The sequence below is a fragment of the Halichoeres trimaculatus genome, unplaced genomic scaffold (genome assembly GCF_033239565.1).
Source record: "Halichoeres trimaculatus isolate MK-OKI-2021-1 unplaced genomic scaffold, fHalTri1.1 fHalTri1_scaffold_2, whole genome shotgun sequence".
Lineage (NCBI taxonomy): Eukaryota > Metazoa > Chordata > Actinopteri > Labriformes > Labridae > Halichoeres > Halichoeres trimaculatus.
The window spans coordinates 36,388,647-36,410,845 of NW_027437180.1; the positions used below are offsets into that span (position 1 = coordinate 36,388,647).

Below are 22,199 nucleotides of genomic sequence, written 5' to 3' on the forward strand. Positions count from 1 at the left end.
AAGCTGAGAACAGGGGTATGTGACACGTTTGAGACAATGGATCACGACTTGTTATTAATAAAACTACAGAGGTCTAGCACTTTCCTGTATATCCAGCTACTTAAGTGACAGAAAACAATAAGTGCAAATCAACAACAGCAAATCACAGTTGAAGAAATGAAAGTGCGGGGTGCCTCAGGGCTCAGCGCTAGGACCTCTATTATTCATTCTCTACATTAACAATATTTGTGAGATTTCAAAAACTGTTCAAATGATCTTTTTTTGCAGATGACACTAACTTGTTTTGCTGTGGAGACGATTTGGTACAACTTTTGGATACAGTGGCGGGTGAACTTAAGAAATTGAAGAGTTGACGACTCTAATAAACTTACATTAAACCTAAACAAAACCAAGTTCTTAATATTTGGAAATCGGACTCATAACACACAAAAGGGACTCATGATAAATAACGTAGAAATAGAGAGAGTAAATGAAATAAAATTCTTAGGAGTCATAATTGACAGCAAATTATCATGAAAATCACATACAGAGTACATTACAGCCAAAATAGCTAAGTCAAATGCAATCTTGCACAAAGTCAAACATCTTATAAACCAGTCCTCACTTTACACCTTGTACTGTTCCTTCATTTTCCCGTACATCACCTACTGCATGGACGTGTGGGGAAACACATATAAAACAAACACAGAAACAATATTCAAACTCCAAAAGAAAGCAATAAGAATGGTAAATAACAGAGAACCATCAAACCCCCTCTTCATCAAACTGAAAGCACTTAAATTCATGGACTTGGTCAACCTCAAAACACTTCTAATAATGCACAAAGCAAACCAGAAGCAGCTACCACTGGGCATCCAAAAGTTCAAAAAAGAGATAACACACACAACTTCACTTTTTTTTTTCAAAAAAAAAAACAGCCAGTTCATACGACCACCAAAACACACTGTGTATCAGTTAAAGGAGTCAATTTGTGGAACAAATGCAGTGAAAAAATGAAAACATGCACATCACAATAACAAATACAGATGGAAGCAAACTTAAACTAATAAAAAATGTGCTGTTTGTGTTCTTTTTGTTTGTTTTATTGAGATGCACTTTCTTTTCGTCTGTTTCGGGTTTCTACACATGCTGTAACGGATTAGACTATAAATATGCAAAGACAAAGGGGTAGGATTAGAAAAGTTTCTGACTTCATCCTACACCCTTTCGAACATGGTATACAGAGAGAAGTCAGTTTCAGAGTTGCTTCTCAAGCAGCTGAGAGCGGAGGTCTGCAGCTAGACCCCTTCTCAATCTAATCGATCATAAAGGATCAAGCAGAGGTCCCACCCTCTAGCTTTGATTGACAGACCAAGTCATTCTGATGAAAAATGAAATAAAAATGGACTTTTAAAAAAACAAACAAAAAAACAAACGTTTTTTAAGCTTTAAGCTTGGAAAACAGAATTAAGTTTTCTCCACATTTAAAGCCAAACGAAGAAAATAAACATCAGGGAACTAAATGTTTCATGTTTACTCCTCCAGATGCTCCAAAACTTCCCTCTGTGAGTCCCTCTGCTGAGGTAGTGGAGGGCATTTCAGTGACTCTGACCTGTAGCAGTGATGCTAACCCAGCAGCTAACTACACCTGGTTCAAGAAAAATGAAAATCCAGATCCTCGACCTCTTGGAGAAGGACCACAGCTTGTCTTCAGATCCATCCAGTCCTCTGACTTTGGAGAGTATTACTGTGAAGCTGAGAACGAGCTGGGGAAAACAACATCAGAGTCCGTCTCAGTTGATGTAAAGTGTGAGTACATCACAGATGGTTCAAGAAATGATTATTATTGAGTAATCATTATGAGGCTCAGAGCTCCACCTCCTGTCTGATTTATGTATTTAACTTTTTTTCTTGAAGTAGATCGAATTCACATGTTAAGTGTGAACTAAAAGAAGACTGTTTCACATTCATCTCTTTGTCTCAGACCACTCATTATCACCAGAGCACATCATCAGGCTGACTCTGTCATTCTTGGTGATGATTTCTCTGCTTCTCCTGATTCTGTGGTCCAGGTAAAAACTATTCACATCACTTCCTGTCTCTTTATCATCTCTAGTTTGACATCTGTGTTTTCCTTTTCGCCCAATCTGAATTTAATCCAGGAAGAAAACTGGCAGCTCCACCACTGAACCAAATGAACCTGCAGAGATGATCGAGGTGAGACGGAGAGAAGGGGGGATCTGTCATCAATTCATGTCAAAGAAAGTTTAACTGTGGTGGCTTCATTTTCACTGCTGCATGCACATAAATCCATCATGATTTTTTGGGTAAAACATGATCATGTGTCATCAGATGGACGCAAACCCTGTGTATGAGAACGTCTCAGCCGTCCCTGCAGCACAGACAGAGGACACAGAGGAGCAGGAAGACATGGTGTGAGGTCCAGAGAGGTGAAAGCCTCCTGCACTGGAAAAAAACAGACTGATTCAGACTCAGGGTCACTTGTCACAGTTTAGATTATAACTTTAGTTTGTGTTTGTCTTCAGATGCAGATTATCCCACAGCATGAGGAGGAGGAAGGAGAATCATTTCCTTTCTTTCTTGCATCAGTTTTCCGCATGGAGACTTAACAGCAAGGTGCTGTTAGCTGAAACTGAAACATGTTGACAAGTTTCTTATCATGACACTCCTGGGGTCTGTACTACGAAGCTCTGGATTAGCTCTTAGAGAGATAACTTCCAGGATAAGTTTCGGGTTTTCCGTGCTACGAATGTGGATCTCTTTTTATCCAGACACGTTGCCCCGGTAACTGATGCTGAACGCCAAACCTGGTCCAGAGCAGGTTAAGTTCCAGGATAAGAGCTCACGGGGTGTGACAGCCCGCCTGCTGACCAATCGGTTCTCTCGGGCGGGCATGAAAGACCGCTCAGTCACCAATTTGCCGGAGTGAAGTCCTCCGGTGCGGGACCGCCCCCTGTCTTTTTGGCCCAACATTTTTTCTCATGGGCTGTGAACAAACAATATCTTACTGATCATCATAACTGAGACATCGTCAGGGAAAAGTAGAAATGTGTGCAAATGGAATCTTTCATACTGAGCACTTTGAAGGATGTTTTTATATTTATTTTTTATTTGCTCCCACGTCCTTTTTTCCCCACTGCTATTGCATCTGCATTACAAACTGCCGATAATGAGCGTTTTCCTTGGGATTTGTAGGAAAGTGGACTCTTTCTAATTACAAAGTTGGATATGATGCTGATCACACACACACTGACTGACAACATGAATGAATAAGGACCTAACTGCCCGTGTCGTCACATGATGAGATAGGTCTATTAATATCAGCATTTAGGAAATTTACGCATTCACAGAGTCGGAGATTTTTTGCAGCAATCCCTCCGGCTTCTCGTGGCCGACCTCGTACTTTTGCAGGATTATTTGCTACTCCTCCGCCGTAAAGTAGGCTGCTCTCTTCTCCATTGTGGGAAATGCTTTGGGGTTGTAACCATGCCCATTTTATGTGTGCTTACAGATCCCAGTCGGATTCACTTATCGAGTTCATAACGAGCCTCGTAGCACAGCAGATCTGGATGACGGAGATCCGGTGAAGTTCAGCGAGTTGTCACAGAGTTATCCTGGAAGACTTAATCCAGCTTCGTAGTACAGGCCCCTGGTATATTGGGTAGTATGTGATAGTATTTTAAAAGTCCTCATTTGTCTTTTTTGTTAATTTTAATAAACATTATTACTTCTATCACGAGTGATTCATTGTTTCAGTACGGAATTGCAACCAAACTTTTGGGGTTATAAATCTTTTTGACATTCATACATCGTGAACACAATAAACACATTCAGGCAGACACATGATGGTAAATGTAAGAAAAGCAACAGTACTCACATAATTTCTGCCCCTTCTTCGTCATAAATTTCCATGAACTTTCGGCAGGAGCCGTATTTATATACGTCAGCCTCAAGGCATTGAGGGGCGTTTTCTTCTCCTTGCCTTTTGAAAAGGATGGTCCCGTGTTTTCTAAGCTAAAGGAGATATTAAAGGAAGCAACGACCCTCCTTTCCTTAATTTTTGGAGAATTCGAACAGCATTTATCATGGCCGACGCTTAAATGCTCCCGGGTCACTCCTTCAGTTGGGAGGGTTCCTTATTAGAAAAGGACTATTAAGCACCCTCAGCTTCTCATGACTACTTCTCTCCTCCTCAGGAGATGGTGAGTTTAGAGGCACACGCCGCCCCCTACTGTACAGGAATGAATGACTGGGTTAAAAAAGTGTTTGGAGCAGCGTTGGATTTTTATTGACTTAAAATATATATTTTTTGAAGTTAAAAGAAAAGAAATTTAGAAACTTACAAACAACAGAAAATCAAAAAGAGAACTTTTAAGTTTTACAAACAATAGTAACGCTTTAAATCCTCATGAATCATTCAGAAGTAATGATCCAGTCTGCTTCCTTTTTCAGATACCAACATAAACATTAAACATCCCTTTGCCGCCTCGCTCTCATCCATGAGTTCTTCCTCTGGTTTAGCTGCGTCTGGAGGAAATGGGATAAAACTAGAGTTACAGTTGGAAATGTGACCCTGAGTCTGAAGTCTGTCTGTTTTCTTCAGTGCAGGAGGCTCTCACCTCTCTGGACCTCACACCATGTCTTCCTGCTCCTCTGTGTCTTCTGGTTCTACAGGTTCATTTGGTTCAGTGGTGGAGCTGCCAGTTTTCTTCTTCCTGGATTAAATCAAAGATTTTCAGGTCAACAGTTCATGATCAATGCTCTAACTGCTGACTTGATGTGGTTTTACCTCATCCACAGAGTCAGGAGAAGCAGAGGAGTCATCATGAGGAGCATCAGAGTCAGTCTTACGAGATGTATTTGTAATGTTGAGGTCCCTGAAAATAAAGAAACATGTGGAGAGGCATATTAGATAAATTACTCTTTTTCTTTTCATCACCTCACCTTCACTTTCTCACCTGGAGGATTCATGGATACACGGCTCATTTGGGGAGCATCTAAAAGGAAAAAGTACATGTTTGAAGATTGTACAGACGTTTCCAAAGGTATAATTGATAAAATTTTGCAATTATTTCAATATTAAATACAAGCTCTTTCACTCACAAGTCACATCAATGACGATCAATTCAGACGTCTGATTCCCGAGCCCGTTCTCTGCTGTACAATAATACTCTCCAGAGTCAGAGGGCTGGATGGACCTGAAATATTTAGTGTTTCTGTTTCCAATTTGATGTCCTCGAGTTCCGTTCTTCTTGTTCCACATAATGTTAGCTGCTGGGTTAGCATCACTGCTACAGGTCAGAGTCACTGAACTACCCTCCACTATCTCACCTGATGGACTCACTGACACAGAGGGAGGCTTTGGGGGATCTGAAAGAGAAAACATGTTTTTATAGAGTTAAGAAAAACCGTTCTCTCATTTATCATAGAGGCTCTAAGTGTGAAGCAGATAGAGGTGAATGAGGTACAAACAACATGATCAGGACATAACCCCAGAAATGATGAATTAATCAAGTGTAATTGAAAAAAGATAAAATATCTCACTCACATTTCACATCAATGTAAGTCGATCTGGACATCCTCTCCACACCTACACCATTCTGAGCTGAACAGAAATACTCTCCAGAGTCAGAGGACTGGATGGAGCTGAAGACAAGCTCTGACCCTTTACTGTGATATCCAGAGCTTTTCATCTTGTACCAGGTGAACACAGGTGTTGGGTAACTATCACTGCTGCAGGTCAGAGTCACTGAACTGTTCTCTCTGATCTCACCCAAAGGATTCACAGACATAGAACAAAATTTTGGAGCATCTGGAAAAAAGTAGTAAAAAAAAAAATGACTTGAATAACGTTTGAGGAGTAATCAGTGATATCAAGAAGATCTATAGGGGGATAATTTGTTTATCAACAACGTCGGATGTGCATGCAACTTGGGTGCAGAACTACTGAGGCGTATAATAGTTTGTCAACTGACGTGGAGGAGTTAACCACCGAAAAACGCATTTTTAAACTTATTACCATCACTTATACAGGTTTGTGAAATAGCAGTGAGTGGATAGAAGAGATCATTAAGTGGACAGATATTAGGTGGATAGACATCACTCGATGCTCATGTCTGCATTACTCGTGGACACTTACCAGACTGTGACAGACCAGGACGTAAACGTGTGTCAATAAATTAGAAACCCTCTCAGAACAACAACTTTTGAACTTTATACTTGATTACGCCAATCTTTGGCTGAGTGTTTTGAGAAAAATGGTGAAAAATGTCTCATAAGGAATGAATGGGAATCTAGGACTCTCTCCCCCAAATTTCCACTATCTTTGACATGCAAAAACTTCAGCATACTTCCACTTACAGGCACCGTTTTACACCAACCAGGGGAGGCATTAACCATGTAAGCTCACACTCCAATAAAACGCATTTATTTTTGTTTATTTCTATGTATTGAAAATACAGGATTAACAGAGGCTGACATACAATAGGTCCTCAATTTTGCCAGGCATCGCCCTGTTGGTTGTGGCTGCCTGTTGCGGCAGCTCTGTCTTCTTTGTCATCTTTCGTCATCTTTGCATTTGGAGTGGATCATTACTCTGTATGGCTCATTTGTTGGTCATGGACACCAAACTGGTTTTGTCTTCAATAATATTTCTGCTATTTTTGCTCCTTTGTTTGTCTGGAGATCCTGCATGTAACCATGGCTGCATTGTTAACATGTGAAATCAGCTTAAAGGAGCATGTAGCGTGTCAATGCTAACTGGTGCAAGGCCGGATGTTTCCCCACAAGGTGAGGAGAAGGAGGTGAGGACGACGTGCTGGTTCTCAGGTGTGAGCTAAGAAGTGACGACATCGACATGTCCTTCCATCCATCGTTACTGGGAACATACGATCTGTCTCCAATAAGATGGACGAGCTAGCTGTGCTAACCCAGCAACAGAAGGAATACCAGAGGGCAGAGTAGCATAATGCTATTCACAGACATGGCTAACGGAGCTACCACTGGACACCAACGCCACATTGGAAGAGCTTCACCTGCTGTGAGCAGACAGGATCCAGGAGACAGAGACTGAACAGACTGCTGAAGAAGCTCAGTCCTGGACCCTGTGGAGGTGGAGGCTGGCTGAACTGGACAATGATGGACAAGCTGTCATCATCTATTTTCTTATGGACCTTTTTGCACTTTCTATACACTTTTTCACCTTTGTTTTCTTGATTGCTGCTGTGACTCCTCCTGAATTTCCCCTCAGGGATAAGTAAAGTGTTTTCTTTTCTATTCTATTCTGTTCTAGATGCAGGGGTCCCCAAATGGCTAAGTTAGCCACTAAGAGTTAGTGTTTGGTTTGTCTTTTCTGCTTCACTACAGAAACATGTTAAAGCTGCATGGCAGACTTTGTGAGCTGCAGATTCAAAGAGCTCCTTAAGGGGTTAAACACAGACAATCAATCTCTGATCATGTGATCACACTCAGGAGAAAACATCATTCTGGTTCTCATGTTCCTGTCCTGACTAAAGCCTCTCTGAAGGTTACACAGCCATGCTTTAACATGAAAATCAGCTACAGGGATCAATGGAGTTTGTCTTTAAAGGGTTTCGTGAAATTAAGGAAACTGGCTGAGAATGAAAAAGTCATTAAACTCACATTTCACTTTGATGGAGATAACTTCAGACTGGCTCTTTCCCATCCTGTTCCAGGCTGTACAGTAATACTCTCCAGAGTCAGAGGGCTGGATGAAACTGAAATATTTTTCACTTATCCAGCCAACTTGACGCACCTCATTTCCATTCACCTTGTACCAGGTATAACGAGCTGCTGGGTTAGCATCACTGCTGCAGGTCAGAGTCACTGCTCTGCCCTCCTTCACCTCACCTGATGGACTCACTGACACAGAGGGAGTCTTTGGAGCATCTGCACAAAACAACATTCACACAGACACTTTTCATTCAGTTATAAAGTCACTACATGGTGAAACTTTGACTCCATGAATCATATCACAGAGTTTTACATAAAGAGTTCAAACACATTTTTAACTTTCAAACACAGAAGAGTTTCACAGGAGAAGTTAAAGTCAAGTAGAAAAAGTTCATCAAACTAAAGTCAAAGAATTTCTTTAGCGTGGAGGAAACTCACAGACTGCAGCAGAGCGCTGATCCTCATGGTTTTTCAAAGCACAGGAGTAACTTTTACCAAAGTCAGAGACTCTCAAAAAAAATGTCTGTTCATTCATTTCCTCTTCATCTTTATACCAGACATATGAAGGATAATCAGACGCTTTACAGCTGTTCTCACACCTCAGATCTGCCTCAGTTGATACACTCTCCACCACTACTCGAAGGCCTGGATGGATGTGGAAAGAAAAAGGTTTCAGAGTTAAAAAAGTCAAGAAAACACATGCAAGTATTCACCCCGTTGTTGAGATAACAAAATTACCTGTGACAGTCAAAGTGACTCCAAGTGAACCAGTGACACCGTCCCCTGTTTGGTTTGTTGTGAACCTGAACTTGTACTCAGCTGAGTCTGTCTCTCTCAGGTCTTTGATTCTCAGAGTGCAGTCGTTCTGTTTGAACAGATACTCCACACGACCTGAGTAGTCTGGGTCTGATCTCAGATCCACAGACTGGTTTCCATTCAGATTAGTGACCCAGAGAGTCTCCTCAACTTTGGTATCAAGCTCATCTATTCTGGGTGGATATGTGAAGGTGCAGGGTATGTCCACTGTTGATCCTTTAGAGGCACAGATCTGATGAGAGGAGTAAGTCACTCCCCAGTCAGTCTGTCCCCTTACCGCTGAAACACAGAGCACAGGAAACACCATCACATTTACACCGGAAAAAAAAAAAAAAAAAAAAAAGAGAAAAAAAAAACTGAATGCATCAGCAAAGTTTGGTTCCCTTTTTTACTTGGCATTATCTGGTCAAACATCTTTCAACTCTTTAACGACTGAATCCTTTAAATGCACCACAAACAGACTGAGTTACGTGCATCAACTCATCTTAATGTGCAGAAATCAGATCGTCTGCATATGAGTGGATGCAAAGGTGATTAACAGGGGTCAAATTTAGACATCTGAACACTAAGCAACACATTGGTAAGGGAAAAGATAAATTAGTCTTCTATTAGTTTGCTTTATTTGGCATTATGTCTAACACTGAATCCAGAAAAGTGCACACTGGAGGACCAGTCTCCTCCTAATACCATAAAAAGGAGCCACGTCTGAGTGAGGGTTACGAAAGACTTGTGATGTAAATGAGAACATACTGTACCTGATACGGCGAGAAGAAAAAAAACAATTTCCTTCGCTGCTGCGTTCATCTCTGCTCTTCTCATTCCTGTGAGACTTCAGAGAAAACCAAAGACATAAGGAGAAGGACTGAACACAACCTGTGCAGATAAATATCAATCATACCAATGAAGACCTCTACTCACAGCAGGGAGGAGATGTGGTCTCTGCAGAAAATGTGAACGTTTGGTCTTTAGGAGGAAGAAGTCTGTGAAATATGTCAGCTTCACTTCCTCTTCTTGCTTTTAATATGCACGAACCATGTTACTGGCTGACATTGAAGCTTTTCCCCAGTGGTTCCTTCAGAGAGTCATGGCAAGGAGAAGTGTCTAACTCACTTGGGCTTATCAACAGGGGTACCCCAGGGTTCAGTGCTTGGTCCCCTACTCTTTTCCTTGAACACCACCTCACTTAGCACAGTGATCCGCTCTCATGGCTTCTCCTACCACTGTTATGCTAATGACACTCAGCTTTTCCTGTCTTTTCCACCTGACGACACAACTGTCTCGGCTTGGATATCAGCATGCCTGGCTGATATCTCCACATGGATGAAGAAACGCCACCTGCAGCTAAATCTGTCCTAAACTGAGCTTATTTTCTTTCCAGCTTGTCAACCACAGATCAATGTCCTGCTTGATTCCAATCAACTTGTGACACAAACTCTGCCAGAAATCTGGGTGTTATGATTGATGACCATGTGGCCTCAATTTCACGGTCTTGTCGATATGCCCTCTATGACATCAGGAGGATCAGACCCTACCTGACACAACAGGCCACACAGCTTCTGGTACAGGCCCTTGTGATATCAGGTATCGACTACTGCAACTCCCTCCTAGCAGGCCTCCCAGCGTGTACATTTAAACCTCTGCAGATTACCCAGAATGCAACAGCACGTCTGGTCTTTAACCAGCCCAAAACAGCACGTCACCCCGCTGTTAATCTCTCTCTTCACTGGCTTCCAGTAGCAGCTCGAATCAAATTCAAAGCTCTTCTTCTGGCTTACAAACATTGACAAGAACAGCTCCTGCCTGCCTGGGGTCCCTCATCCAGGTCTACACTCCTTCTGGCCCACTAAGCTCTGCTTGTGAAAGACGCCTGGTCCTCCCAGCCCAGTGCGGCTCCAAATCTCTAGCCAGACTCTTCTTCTCTGTTGTGCCCAAATGGTGGAATAAATTACCGAACTCTATACAATCTGCAGAGTCCCTTTCTACTTTAAGAGATGTCTGAAGACTCATCTGTTCAGGGAACACTTGGGCCCTTAATCTGACCCTTCTCCTCTTTGTCCTCAGGGGTAGAATGAGTCAGAAGGTCTGAGACTCAGCTCTTATAATTTTTAAGCACTACGACTGAATGTTGTTGAATATTGAAGTATACTTTTTCAGCAATAAATTGTGTTTTTTTTTGGCTTGTTGATTATTCTATCTGCACCAAAAAAAATAAAATCTTGCACTTAATGGCAGCACCTACAGCCAAATAACTTGAAGCACTGCTGTCGCTCTAAATAGGTTTTCCTTCTGTCTTAATTCTTCCTTGTGTTGTACGTCGCTTTGGACAAAATTGACTGCTAAATGAAACTGTAAACTGTGCACTGTAATTAAAAAATTCATCAAAATACACTTCATTAAAGCAGCAGCACACCCATTTAAACCAAATAGGTCACAAAATTAATAATTCATCAGAAATTAAGCACAAAGAACTGTCAATGCAAGGAAGCTGCAGTGTCCATTGCCCTAAACTCCAAAGTATAAATGTTTGTATCAGCATCTAAAGCATAGAGGGCTATTGTAAATATTGTAAATATTTTGCCCATATTGCCAACATTTTTCTCTTTTCTTTCTGTGGATTGTCGGCAGTCTCTGCTCTGGTAGTTGGTGGTTTGCTGCACAAAAGAAAGCGCTTCAGTTTCTCTCTCATTTTGCTTCTTTGTTCTTTGTTGCGAGAATTGTTTTTTGGTTAAAAAAATGTCCCGAAGGGAGAATATTTTGAAAATTCTGCTTTCATCTCTATAAGACCAGAAATGTATAAAATGTGAAATTTCTCGGAAAGTGTTTGTGAAAAGGGTGTGAAAAGTCATAGCCCCCTTGTCCTGAATGAGACACACATTTTGAAGTTTGAACAGTGAAAATCAGTTGAAGTTTGTAGGAGAAGCAGGCCAAAAAAAACAGGTAGACTGGTTTGTTGCATGTGGAGAAGTTTTCCTGGATCAGTAGGACATCCAGGGATCTTAGGCACACTACAGATTAGCAAGTTTTCTCCTCAACGGCACAGCAGACCATGAGTTTAAAGGCACACGTTGCCCCCTACCGTACAGGAATGAATGACAACATGACTGAATTAAAAAGAAAGAAATTATATCTTTAAAAAAAAGTTTTACACAGTGATGGATTTTGAATTGATTTTATGTTGTTTGATTTGAACACATTAAGGTAAAAAAAAAAAGAATAAAATCTACAAACAACACAAAGTCAAAACAGTGAAATTATTATAGTTTTAGAAACAACACAAACAGTTTTATCACTGATTTAACTTGTATGTACATTTAAGAAAAGGAATAAGAAGCTGTAACACTTTTTTAAATCCCACTCCTTCTCTGATTTATTAAAAAGTAATGATCCAATCTGCTTCCTTTTTCAGATACCAACATATACAATAAACATCCTTTTGCCGCCTCGCTCTCATAATTGAGTTCTTCCTCTGGTTCAGCTGTGTCTGGAGGAAATGGGATAAAACTAGAGTTACACTTGGAAATGTGACCCTGAGTTTGAATCAGTCTGTTTTCTTCAGTGCAGGAGGCTCTCACCTCTCTGGACCTCACACCACGTCTTCCTGCTCCTCTGTGTCTTCTGTCTGTGCTGCAGGGACGGCTGAGACGTTCTCATACACAGGATCAGAGCCCAGCTGATGAAACATGGTCAGATTATATCTGAAATGTCTTCAATCAGGTTTGCTGTTTTGTTTTGAAGTCTTTCCTTTCAAACTTTAATTCATGCCTCATCTAAACGTCTTCTCAGAGTATTTCTGTACCAAGTTATCATAACAGTGAAGGAGGGAAAGTTTTTTCAGCAGCCTCTCAGTCTCACCTCCATTATCTCTGCAGGTTCATTTGGTTCAGTGGTGGAGCTGCCAGTTTTCTTCTTCCTGGAATTAAATCAAAGATTTTCAGGTCAACAGTTCATGATCAATGCTCCAACTGCTGACTTGATGTGGTTTTACCTCATCCACAGAGTCAGGAGAAGCAGAGGAGTCATCATGAGGAGCATCAGAGTCAGCCTTATGAGATGTATTTTTAATGTTGAGCTCCCTAAAGATAAAGAAATAGGTGAAGAGGGTGAGTGAGACACTTTACAGGTAGATTAGATAAACTTGTCAGTTTTTTTCCGTCACTTATGAGACATTAAAATGTGATGTCATCCTTGTACCAGGTGTAGTTAGCTGCTGGGTTAGCATCACTGCTACAGGTCAGAGTCACCAAACTACCCTCCACTATCTCACCTGATGGACTCACTGACACACTTTGATCAACAGCTACTGTTAAAAAGTTGTCACATATACAGTGGGGAAAATAAGTATTAAAGGCGTAAACTTTTTTCTCATCGCATTTATTTCAAAAGGTGCAATTCAAACGAAATTTCTACCAGACATCGATATAAACTCAAATAATCTACACATGAAAAGAAATTGTGACATTCAGGTCCATAAATAATGATTATGTTGAATTAAGTACGATAACACAGGAAAAAGTATTGAACACACCATGGGAAGGCTGTATACTTTGGCAAGCGAATGCACCATACCACCTGAAATCTGTCAGTAATTATTACTTGAACTTCCAATTAGTGCAAACCAACATCAGCTGGGCTAGAGCAAATTGATGGTCCTATAAAAAAGGTCGTTTTTTCACTAAGCAGTTGAATATGTCACACCTTATGATGGGTAAAGGCAAAGAGCTCTCTGAAGACATTCACAACCTGATTGTTGCTCAGCATCAGAATGGAACTGGTTACAGACTTATATCAAAGCACCTGAATATTCCAGTCAGCACCGTTGGGGCCATTATTCACAAGTGGAAGAAGCACCACCTTACCACCAACAGGCCACGCACAGGAGCTCCTTGAAGATTTCTGACCAGGGAGTCAGAAAGATAGTCAGAAGGGTACTCAACGAGCCAAGGACCACCCTGAAAGTGCTCCAGAAAGACTTGGAGGCAGCAGGTACAATTGTTACAGAGAAAACAATAGGCAATGCACTCCACCGCCATGGCCTCTATGGACGCTCAGCCCACAAGACTCCATTCCTCAAGAAAAGGCATGTTGAAGCTGGTTTAAAGTTTGCTAAACAGCATCTTGACAAGCCTGTAGAATACTGGGAGAATGTTGTCTGGTCAGATGAGACCAAAATTGAACTTTTGGGCTGTCATACTACAGACCATGTTTGGAGGAGAAATGGCTCTGCACATCAGCCAAAAAACACTAAACCAACAGGGAAGTTCGGAGGTGGAAGCATCATGGTATGGGTTTGTTTCTCATCTCATGGTGTTGGCAAACTTCATATAACTGACGGAGCAATGAATGGAGCCATGTATGGGGAAATTCTTGATCTGAATCTGCTGCCATCCACCAGGATGATGAAGATGAGACGTGGATGGACCTTCCAGCAGGACAACCATCCAAAGCACACGGCAAAGTTGACTCTCAAATGGTTTCAAAAAAAGAAAATCAATCTGTTAGGATGGCCTAGTCAATCACCTGACTTTAATCCAACTGAACATTTGTGGAAAGAAGTAAAAAAAAGGGTTCACCAGAGGGCACCAAAGAATATTCCAGATTTAAAGACAATCTGTTCAGAGGAATGGGCCAAAATCACACCTGAGCAGTGTGGGCGATTAGTTCAAACATACAAGAAGCTTCTGGAAGCTGTCACTGCAAACAAAGGCTTCTCCACTAAGTATTAGATGAGTCTCAGTTATTGTGTTCAATACTTTTTTCCTGTGTTATCGTACTTAATTCCACATAATCATTATTTATGGACCTGAACGTCGTGATTTCTTTTCATGTGTGAATTATTTGAGTTAATACCAATGTCTGGTAGAAATTTTGTTTGAATTGCATCTTTGTAAATAAATGTGGTGAGAAAAAAAGTTGACGCGTTCAAAACTTATTTTCCCCACTGTAGGTATCAGTGTGTTAAAGTAGATCAGGCTGAATCTGAATATCTGTTGGCTAATAGAGGCGTGCCACAAGGTTCTGTTTTGGGCCCAGTGCTTTTCTCTGTCTAAATTAATTACATAGTTTCTGTGGACGGGCATTTCAAGCTGCAGCACTCTTCCATAGTCACTGGTTTCTATTCAGCATTTCTCCACTAACCCAGCGTGTTAAACTTACCTTCTACAACAGTCACATGTACAGTGGAGTTATGATGTCCTTTCTCATTTTGGGCCACACAAACATAATCCCCACTGTGTTCAGCTCCTGTGTTCTCAATTGTAAATATCTCTCCTGAGGCTTTTGGTGAGTCTTCATTCTTCTTGTACCAGGTGTAGTTAGCTGCTGGGTTAGTATCACTGCTACAGGTCAGAGTCACTGAACTACCCTCCACTATCTCACCTGATGGACTCACTGACACAGAGGGAGGCTTTTGAGGATCTGGAGGGACATAAAACTGTTAAAATACAAAACTTACAGGCTTTTCATTTTCATCCCATGGCAAAAAAACAGCTGCTTTTTTGCAAACTTTTGAATTATTTAGAGACAAGAAAACACAGGTTAACTGCTAATATGAAGACTTGTTATCCCCTATACAGCCTCCATCTCTGGCCAGACTGGCAAAGACAAAGCTTTCATGCTTCATGGTTAAATAATTCATCATTACATTATAGCCACAGATGTTTTTTGTGATGTTACTTTTGGGGTCTTTTGTGCCTTCAATGATAGAGGTGAGGACAGAGGATAGAGCAGGAAAGGGGGTGAAAGAGGGGAGTGACATGCAGGAAACAGGCTTCGGGCCGGACCCAAACCTGGGCCAACTGCCCGAGGAAGAACCTCGTGGGGAGTGACCTAAACAGCTAGGCCACGTGCAGCTGAATCTGATCTGAACAGTTGCTCACACTCAGCAGACAGACTACTTTAAAAATGAGCAAATATACAATAACAACTGAAAAAACAATCAAGTCTAATCAGCACAGAGAGCTTTAAATTACAAACAGTTATTGAAGCTTTTGATAAAAAAAACGTTTCACTCACATTTCATTTTAACAGAGATGGATTCAGACGATCGATTCCCCAGTTTGTTCTCAGCTTCACAGTAATACTCTCCAATGTCAGAGAACTGGATGGAGCTGAAATATTTTTGACTCTTCCTGTCAGTTTGACGTCCACGATTTCCAGTCTTTTTGTACCAGGTATAACTAGCTGCTGGGTTAGCATCACTGCTACAGGTCAGAGTCACTGAACTACCCTCCACTATCTCACCTGATGGACTCACTGACACAGAGGGAGGCTTTGGAGCATCTGGAGGAGAAAACATGTTTTTATATTATTCAGATGTTCAAAAAATTACTTTTATACAAAATGTAGAGATCAAAGAAATATATTTCAATGAGCCCTTTCACAAAAACAAACATCGGTATCTAAAAGGCAGAAAACAAAGGAATACGAGCTAATAGTGCACACCTGAGTGTGACTTGAAAAATAACTTTGACTCACATTTCACATCAATTGAGGTTAATATGGATGGCATCTCACTCCCCAGATCATTCTTAGCTGAACAGTAATACTCTCCAGAGTCAGAGGACTGGATGGACCTGAAGACAAGCTCTGATCCTTTTCTGGGTTGTTCATCACTTTTCCACTTGTACCAGGTGTACACAGGTGTTGGGTAACCATCACAGCTGCAGGTCAGAGTCACTCGACTGTTCTCTCTGATCTCACCCAAAGGATTCACAGACACAGAGCAAATCGTTGGAGCATCTGGAGAAGAAAGGTTGAGGAAATGACTTGAATAAATTAGGACCAACTGTCAGTTTCTTCATGGAGAAACTACAGAGGTCCTAAAACTCATGAAGACAACAAAAGGCGTCTGTAGAGTCAGTGTTTGGTTTGTCTTTTCTGCTTCACTACAGAAACATGTTAAAGCTGCATGGCAGACTTTGTGAGCTGCAGAATCAAAGAGCACCCTGAGGGGTTAAACACAGACAATCAATCTCTGATCATGTGATCACACTCAGGTGAAAACATCAAAACATTTAAGAGAATGAAAAAGTAATTAAACTCACATTTCACTTTGATGGAGACGAGTTCAGACTGGCTCTTTCCCAGTTTGTTTTCTGCTAAACAGTAATACTCTCCAGAGTCAGAGGGCTGAATGGACCTGAATTGTTTTTCGCTTATCCAGCCAGTTTGACGTAATTCATTTCCATTCACTTTGTACCAGGTATAACGAGCTGTTGGGTAAGCATCACTGCTGCAGGTCAGAGTCACTGCTCTGCCCTCTATTACCTCACCAGAGGGACTTTGTGACACAGAGGGAGGTTTTGGAGCATCTGAAGGAGAAAAACAGTTTTTCCTATGGTTTAGAAATTGAAATGTCTTAAGACTATTTTAAGACAGACATATGAGATCATAGAAGTAAATTTAGTCCAGCTGGTTCTGTCAAAGAGGAGAGAGCTGGTTCAGAAGAATATAAGGAACACTTAAGTGTGACTTTGGTCTTATAGAGTTTGCCCATTCTCTCTCGTTTCTTTAGGTCTTGACATGAAAGTTCTGGGTTAAGATTTTGTGACAGTTTCAAGGATTCAAGGATTTAAGGTTTTTTTATTTTCCATTAGTAGATGGACTGACAGTCCGGACACATTAGAAATCTTTTGCAGGGCTCTCCCAGAATTAAAAAACAAAAGATATAAAGATACGTATAAAGGATTTAAATAGGTAAGGTAAAAAAATAGAGAATATAAAATAATATGACACAGTTTAAATAAAGAATATCCAAGAGGGATGTGTACTTCACTGTGTTGCACACAGAAACAAGTTTTCACCAACAGGGTCCTCAAGTCCTAAAAGTCATGAAGACAACAAAAGGCGTCTGTAGAGTTGGTGTTTGGTTTGTCTTTTCTGCTTCACTACAGAAACATGTTAAAGCTGCATGGCAGACTTTGTGAGCTGCAGACACAAAGAGCTCCTTAAGGGGTTAAACCATAGACTGTAAAAAAAATGGACGTCCGCTTGCTCGGCTTGAAGTGAGGTCTCCACTAAAACTGCTCCCCCTGGTGACTGGCTGCAGTATAAGTTTAAAAATACGTCTTTCCGGTCATTCCAGATGGGCTGTGATCAAACATTAGAAAATTATTACACCTGGTAGACATGTTTCTTACATCCGATTGTTGTGTTGATTTGAAGATATCATTTGGCTGTCTTGTAATCAAGTCCTCTTTTTTCTGAAAAGTTTCATTTTCGTTAGTTATAAGAGGTTAAAAACGAGGCTTTATGTAACGTTTAACGACGATTGACAGCCGCCATTGTCATGTACTTTTTTTAGGGGATTGTAAAATATGTCAGGAGGTAGAGTCAGGAAGTGATTAGACTCTCGTAAGAAAAAAAAAATCTAATTTTTGTCACCCAGCTCCACTCAGATTCTCCCAAAATCCCTCATCGCCTCTACTGCGCAGACTCTGGCTCCAAACTGCTACAATAGTGGCGCCTGAGACGGGGGAATTTTGGCTTCAAAACCGTACAATGATAAATGGCAGAGCCACGCTGTCCACAGTATATACAGTCTTTGGGTTAAACACAGACAATCAATCTCTGTTCATGTGATCACACTTAGGAGAAAACATCATTTTGGTTCTCATGTTCCCGCCCTGACTAAAGCCTTTTATCACAAAGTAAAACATAAAGACTTCAAACACATTTTGACTTTCAAACATCTACGTGTTTAAACAGCACATATTTTGATCAAGTGGAGAACAAAGGAGAAGAGAAAGACTTTTTTTTTATTGTGAATGAGGAGGAAACTCACAGACTGTAGCAGAGCGGTGATCCTCAAGTCCTGATGATCTTTTAACTCTCACCTGCAGGTCTGGATTAGAGAAGAACTGGATCATTCAAAACCACAAACTCAAAGATTCAAAGAGGTTTTTCTCCAAAACTACAAATATGAAGAGGTGTTACCAGTGAAAATATTACCTGTGACAGTCAAAGTGACTCCAGGTGAACCAGTGACACCGTCCTCTCGTTGGTTTGTTGTGAACCTGAACTTGTACTCAGCTGAGTCTGTCTCTCTCAGGTCTTTGATTCTCAGAGTGCAGTCGTTCTGTTTATACAGATACTCCACACGATCTGAGTAGTCTGGGTCTGATCTCAGATCCACAGACTGGTTTCCATTCAGATTAGTGAACCAGAGAGTTTCCTCAACTTTGGTATCAAGCTCATCTATTCTGGGTGGATATGTGTAGGTGCAGGGTATGTCCACTGTTGATCCTTTAGAGGCACAGATCTGATGAGAGGAGTAAGTCACTCCCCAGTCAGTCTGTCCCCTTACCGCTGAAACACAGAGCACAGGAAACACCATCACATTTAAAACATCATTGGGACAAAAACCTTTAATCGTTTTCTTTCTGCATTCAGCCAAAGTACATGAAGACGTTTGAAGACCAAAAACGAGCTGTTTGCTGTGAAATCAGGAAGTGTGACTTGTATTGTTTCCTGTCATGTTTGTTTGTTCTGTTTGTGGTCAAGTTCATGCAGAGTCTAAAGAAAGCGAGCTGCAGACCACAAATGTGTGGTAACAAATGGTTTTGTGACCACTTTAAGTCCGATTTGAATAAACAGTTCACTGTTTCCCACATAGAGAACAGAAACACCACAATGAGATAAAGAAAATAACGTGATAAATCCTCAAAGTTTGAGTCCTTTCATTAAACACGTTTTCTTTTTTTTCTACTGATTATTGTTGCTTTTATCTTTTAGGTTACCAAATCATTCATACGCAGCAATAAAACTTGAATTATTCAAAACAAATGTAACTCCAAATCTCTCTGATTTAAAGCAAAGGATGCAGAGAGATGCTGAATGTGGGGAAACATGAAACAAATAAATTTGGAGAAACTGTTTTTTTTTACAGTTCAGTTAATCTTTTATCTTATCTGATGTCACAAAATACTTCAAAACTAGACAAGTGTAAAAACAGCTGAAGCCTTTTAGGGGACGGTGTGACGAATGACTCTCCTCTAAACTAAACACAGCAAGATGAAAATGATGATGTTTAGTACCTGGCTGAGAGAGAAGAAAGATCACCAACACACTCACTGCTGCGTTCATCGCTGCTCTTCTCCTCCCTGTGAGACTTCAGAGAAAACCAAAGACATCAGGAGAAGGACTGAACACAACCTGTGCAGATAAATATCAATCATACCAATGAAGACCTCTACTCACAGCAGGTAGAGGATGTCGTCTGTGCAGAATATGCTCGGCTGTGTTCATCAAAAGGAAGAAGTCAGGTTGTTAGATACGTCAGCCTTCCTTCCTCTTCTTGCTTTTAATTTGTAGAAACCGTGTTCCTGACTTGCATCACAGCAATGACACTTTTGTAAGCTACATGTGGACTTTGTAGTATTTGTTCATGATGAGTTGACAAAGGTGTCAAACCACTTTTTGTTTTATTTGGAGCCTTTTAAAATGAAAAACAGGAACAAAAGAAACAGGCTAAAGTTTGGCTAAAAGGTGAAAATACAGTAAAGAAAAGTGTTGGATCAACAAGTCAGAAAACTCCCTGTTGAATAAGAGGAGGCGTCACAAAGCTGTGATTAAAAGCTCGGTAAGACGACTGCAGACCGAAAAGAAACAAAATAAAAATGAATATGAAAAATTTAAGGTCTTAACTCTGGACAATGATGACTGACAGTCAATGAGTGACTTCTTATCTAAAAGTCAAGGAGAAAAGCAGACTTTAGAGTGACACGAGAATAAATTTTCACTCCTGTCCCATCCCACTCCTGGTAAAATGACTCCCACTCCTGTGCTGCTCCCATTTTTTCCCTTCTTTTAGTTTTTAGGCAGTAAATTGAATTTGATTTGCTTTTTTCTAAGTTCTTTGGAGATTACTGTATCTAACATCTCGGAGTACATCTAGGTCACAGAGTACACAACTTCTTCCAAACTCAACAGGTGCGTTTCCCATTAGTCAATGGCCTATTTCACAGTTTTGAGCCAGGGGGTGATATGTTCACTAAGCAACAAGAAGTGGAATTCATAAAATGGTCCCACATTAGCCTGTTTGATGTTGCAGTAACCACTTTTCTCTTTTTTTACAAGAAGTGGATGGTGGCTTACTGGAGATCATTTTTCATATTGATTACATCAATCAACTTACCAAAACTACCCTCTTGCACTTAGAAAGCATCGCCTGTCTCCATTCATCTCTCTCCTTCTCTACAGCTGAAACCCTTATCCATGCATTAATCACTTCCATACTGGACTACAGCAATAGCATTTTCTACAGCTTTCCTTCCAAACAACTCAACAAACTGGAAAACATCCAGAACTCTGCTGCCCCACTGCTCACCCACTGGCTCCTGAGATCAGTGTCAATGTCAATGTCTGCTTTATTAGGGGCCTTGGCCTGAGCTGCAGCAGCCGAAGGCTGGGGGCGCTATTGTTCCTGCTGCGACTCTTTCTTATTATTCCCTCCTCCAATAAATCACTTATTAGACCCCCTAAACATGCTCAAAAACTCACCAAAATTGGCCTACCCATTAAGTGCGTCCCAAATGTACATATGATACCAAACATAACCCCCAACAGAAAAGATTCAGTAAAAATGGCTAACCTGTGCCAAAGTAAACAAGTGAGTCTTTAAAGAGTTTTAAAAGAGGTGAGGCTTTTTGCTGTCCATACAGAGTGGGAGCCACAACTGCAAAAGCTTGAGTACCTCTGGATTTTAAAAAAGAACATGGGATATCTAAAACCAACTAGCTAGCTGACCTAAGCTCTGGAGGGCTGGCGCAGCTTAAGTATTCAGGGGCTGGACCATTCAAGGATTTAAAAACAAATAAAAGGATTTTAAAATTGATCCTGTACCTCACTGGAAGCCAGGGGTAATGTGCTCGTGTTTCTTAGTCCCTGTGAAGAAACGAGCTGCGAGCTGCAGTGTTCTGTACAAGCTACAGGTGGTTGAGCTTGGACTGTTCAATGCCAACATACAAACAGTTACAGTAGTCAAGGCGAGAACAAAAGCATGTTTGGCAAGGGGCAAAGTAATATTTAAAGGTCCCATATTATCATATATTAGGTCTCAGAGGTCCCAGGACAGTCAATTCAAAGTTTTTTTCCAGTTATTTCCTGGACTTCAGCCACTCTGTAAATCCCCTCTCCTAAGCACTCCAGAGAGTAAGCTGTTTTTGTGGGCGTAGCTCTAAATGATAATGAGCTGCCCTGTCCACGCCTCCTTCACAACTTCTTTGCACGAGGGTGTGGCTTTCGCTCTGGTACCATGCTGCAGTGTTTACACAGAGTGCGTCGATATGGCTCATAGAAGTCAGACCAGTTTGATCCAGAGTCTGACCCAAAAGGAGAGGCGCCTGAAGAAACCCAAACTCTACGGCTGCAGCAGGACGTTTCTGAGTGGTTAGTAACTACTGCAGTTACCATTAGGTAAATAAAGCTAACGTTAGCAGCTTGGTGCTAACCAGAGTTATATGACCATACCGAGCAGAAAGAACTGTGTGCAGCCTGGACTGTTAGTTTTTGGAGACAGTACCATGAGGGACGTCTATCAACAAACTAAACTGCAGCAGTAACACACACATTAGAGGTGACTGTGGTCTTAGCGTCCATAATAACAGCTGAGAGCGTGTTCACTACCCTGTAGCACAACATTAGCTCCGCTGAGGGCTACCACAACAAGTAGTCACATCCATCCAAACAAGATA

At 41.1% G+C, this 22,199-nt stretch overlaps 1 protein-coding gene and 1 long non-coding RNA gene across 2 annotated transcripts; both read right to left on the reverse strand.

The window, feature by feature from the left end:
- Positions 1 to 4,434: 4,434 nt before the first annotated feature.
- LOC141800483 (B-cell receptor CD22-like) lies at positions 4,435 to 20,671 on the reverse strand. Its single transcript, XM_074683046.1, has 19 exons — positions 20,642 to 20,671; positions 19,579 to 19,615; positions 18,457 to 18,813; positions 16,551 to 16,817; positions 16,021 to 16,245; positions 15,748 to 15,786; positions 14,662 to 14,922; positions 11,929 to 11,989; positions 9,427 to 9,471; positions 9,264 to 9,337; positions 8,431 to 8,787; positions 8,131 to 8,337; positions 7,642 to 7,908; positions 5,549 to 5,812; positions 5,104 to 5,370; positions 4,959 to 4,997; positions 4,790 to 4,877; positions 4,620 to 4,715; positions 4,435 to 4,527 (listed from the first exon to the last, which is right to left on the reverse strand). The coding sequence occupies exons 1-18, from the start codon at positions 20,669 to 20,671 to the stop codon at positions 4,631 to 4,633; spliced, it is 2,970 nt and encodes a 989-aa protein (XP_074539147.1). The 3' UTR covers positions 4,435 to 4,527; positions 4,620 to 4,630.
- Positions 12,054 to 12,559, reverse strand: LOC141810742 (uncharacterized). The gene is made up of 3 exons (XR_012600121.1): positions 12,494 to 12,559; positions 12,361 to 12,418; positions 12,054 to 12,178 (listed from the first exon to the last, which is right to left on the reverse strand). It is a non-coding gene; the product is annotated as an uncharacterized LOC141810742 (long non-coding RNA).
- Positions 20,672 to 22,199: the final 1,528 nt, after the last annotated feature.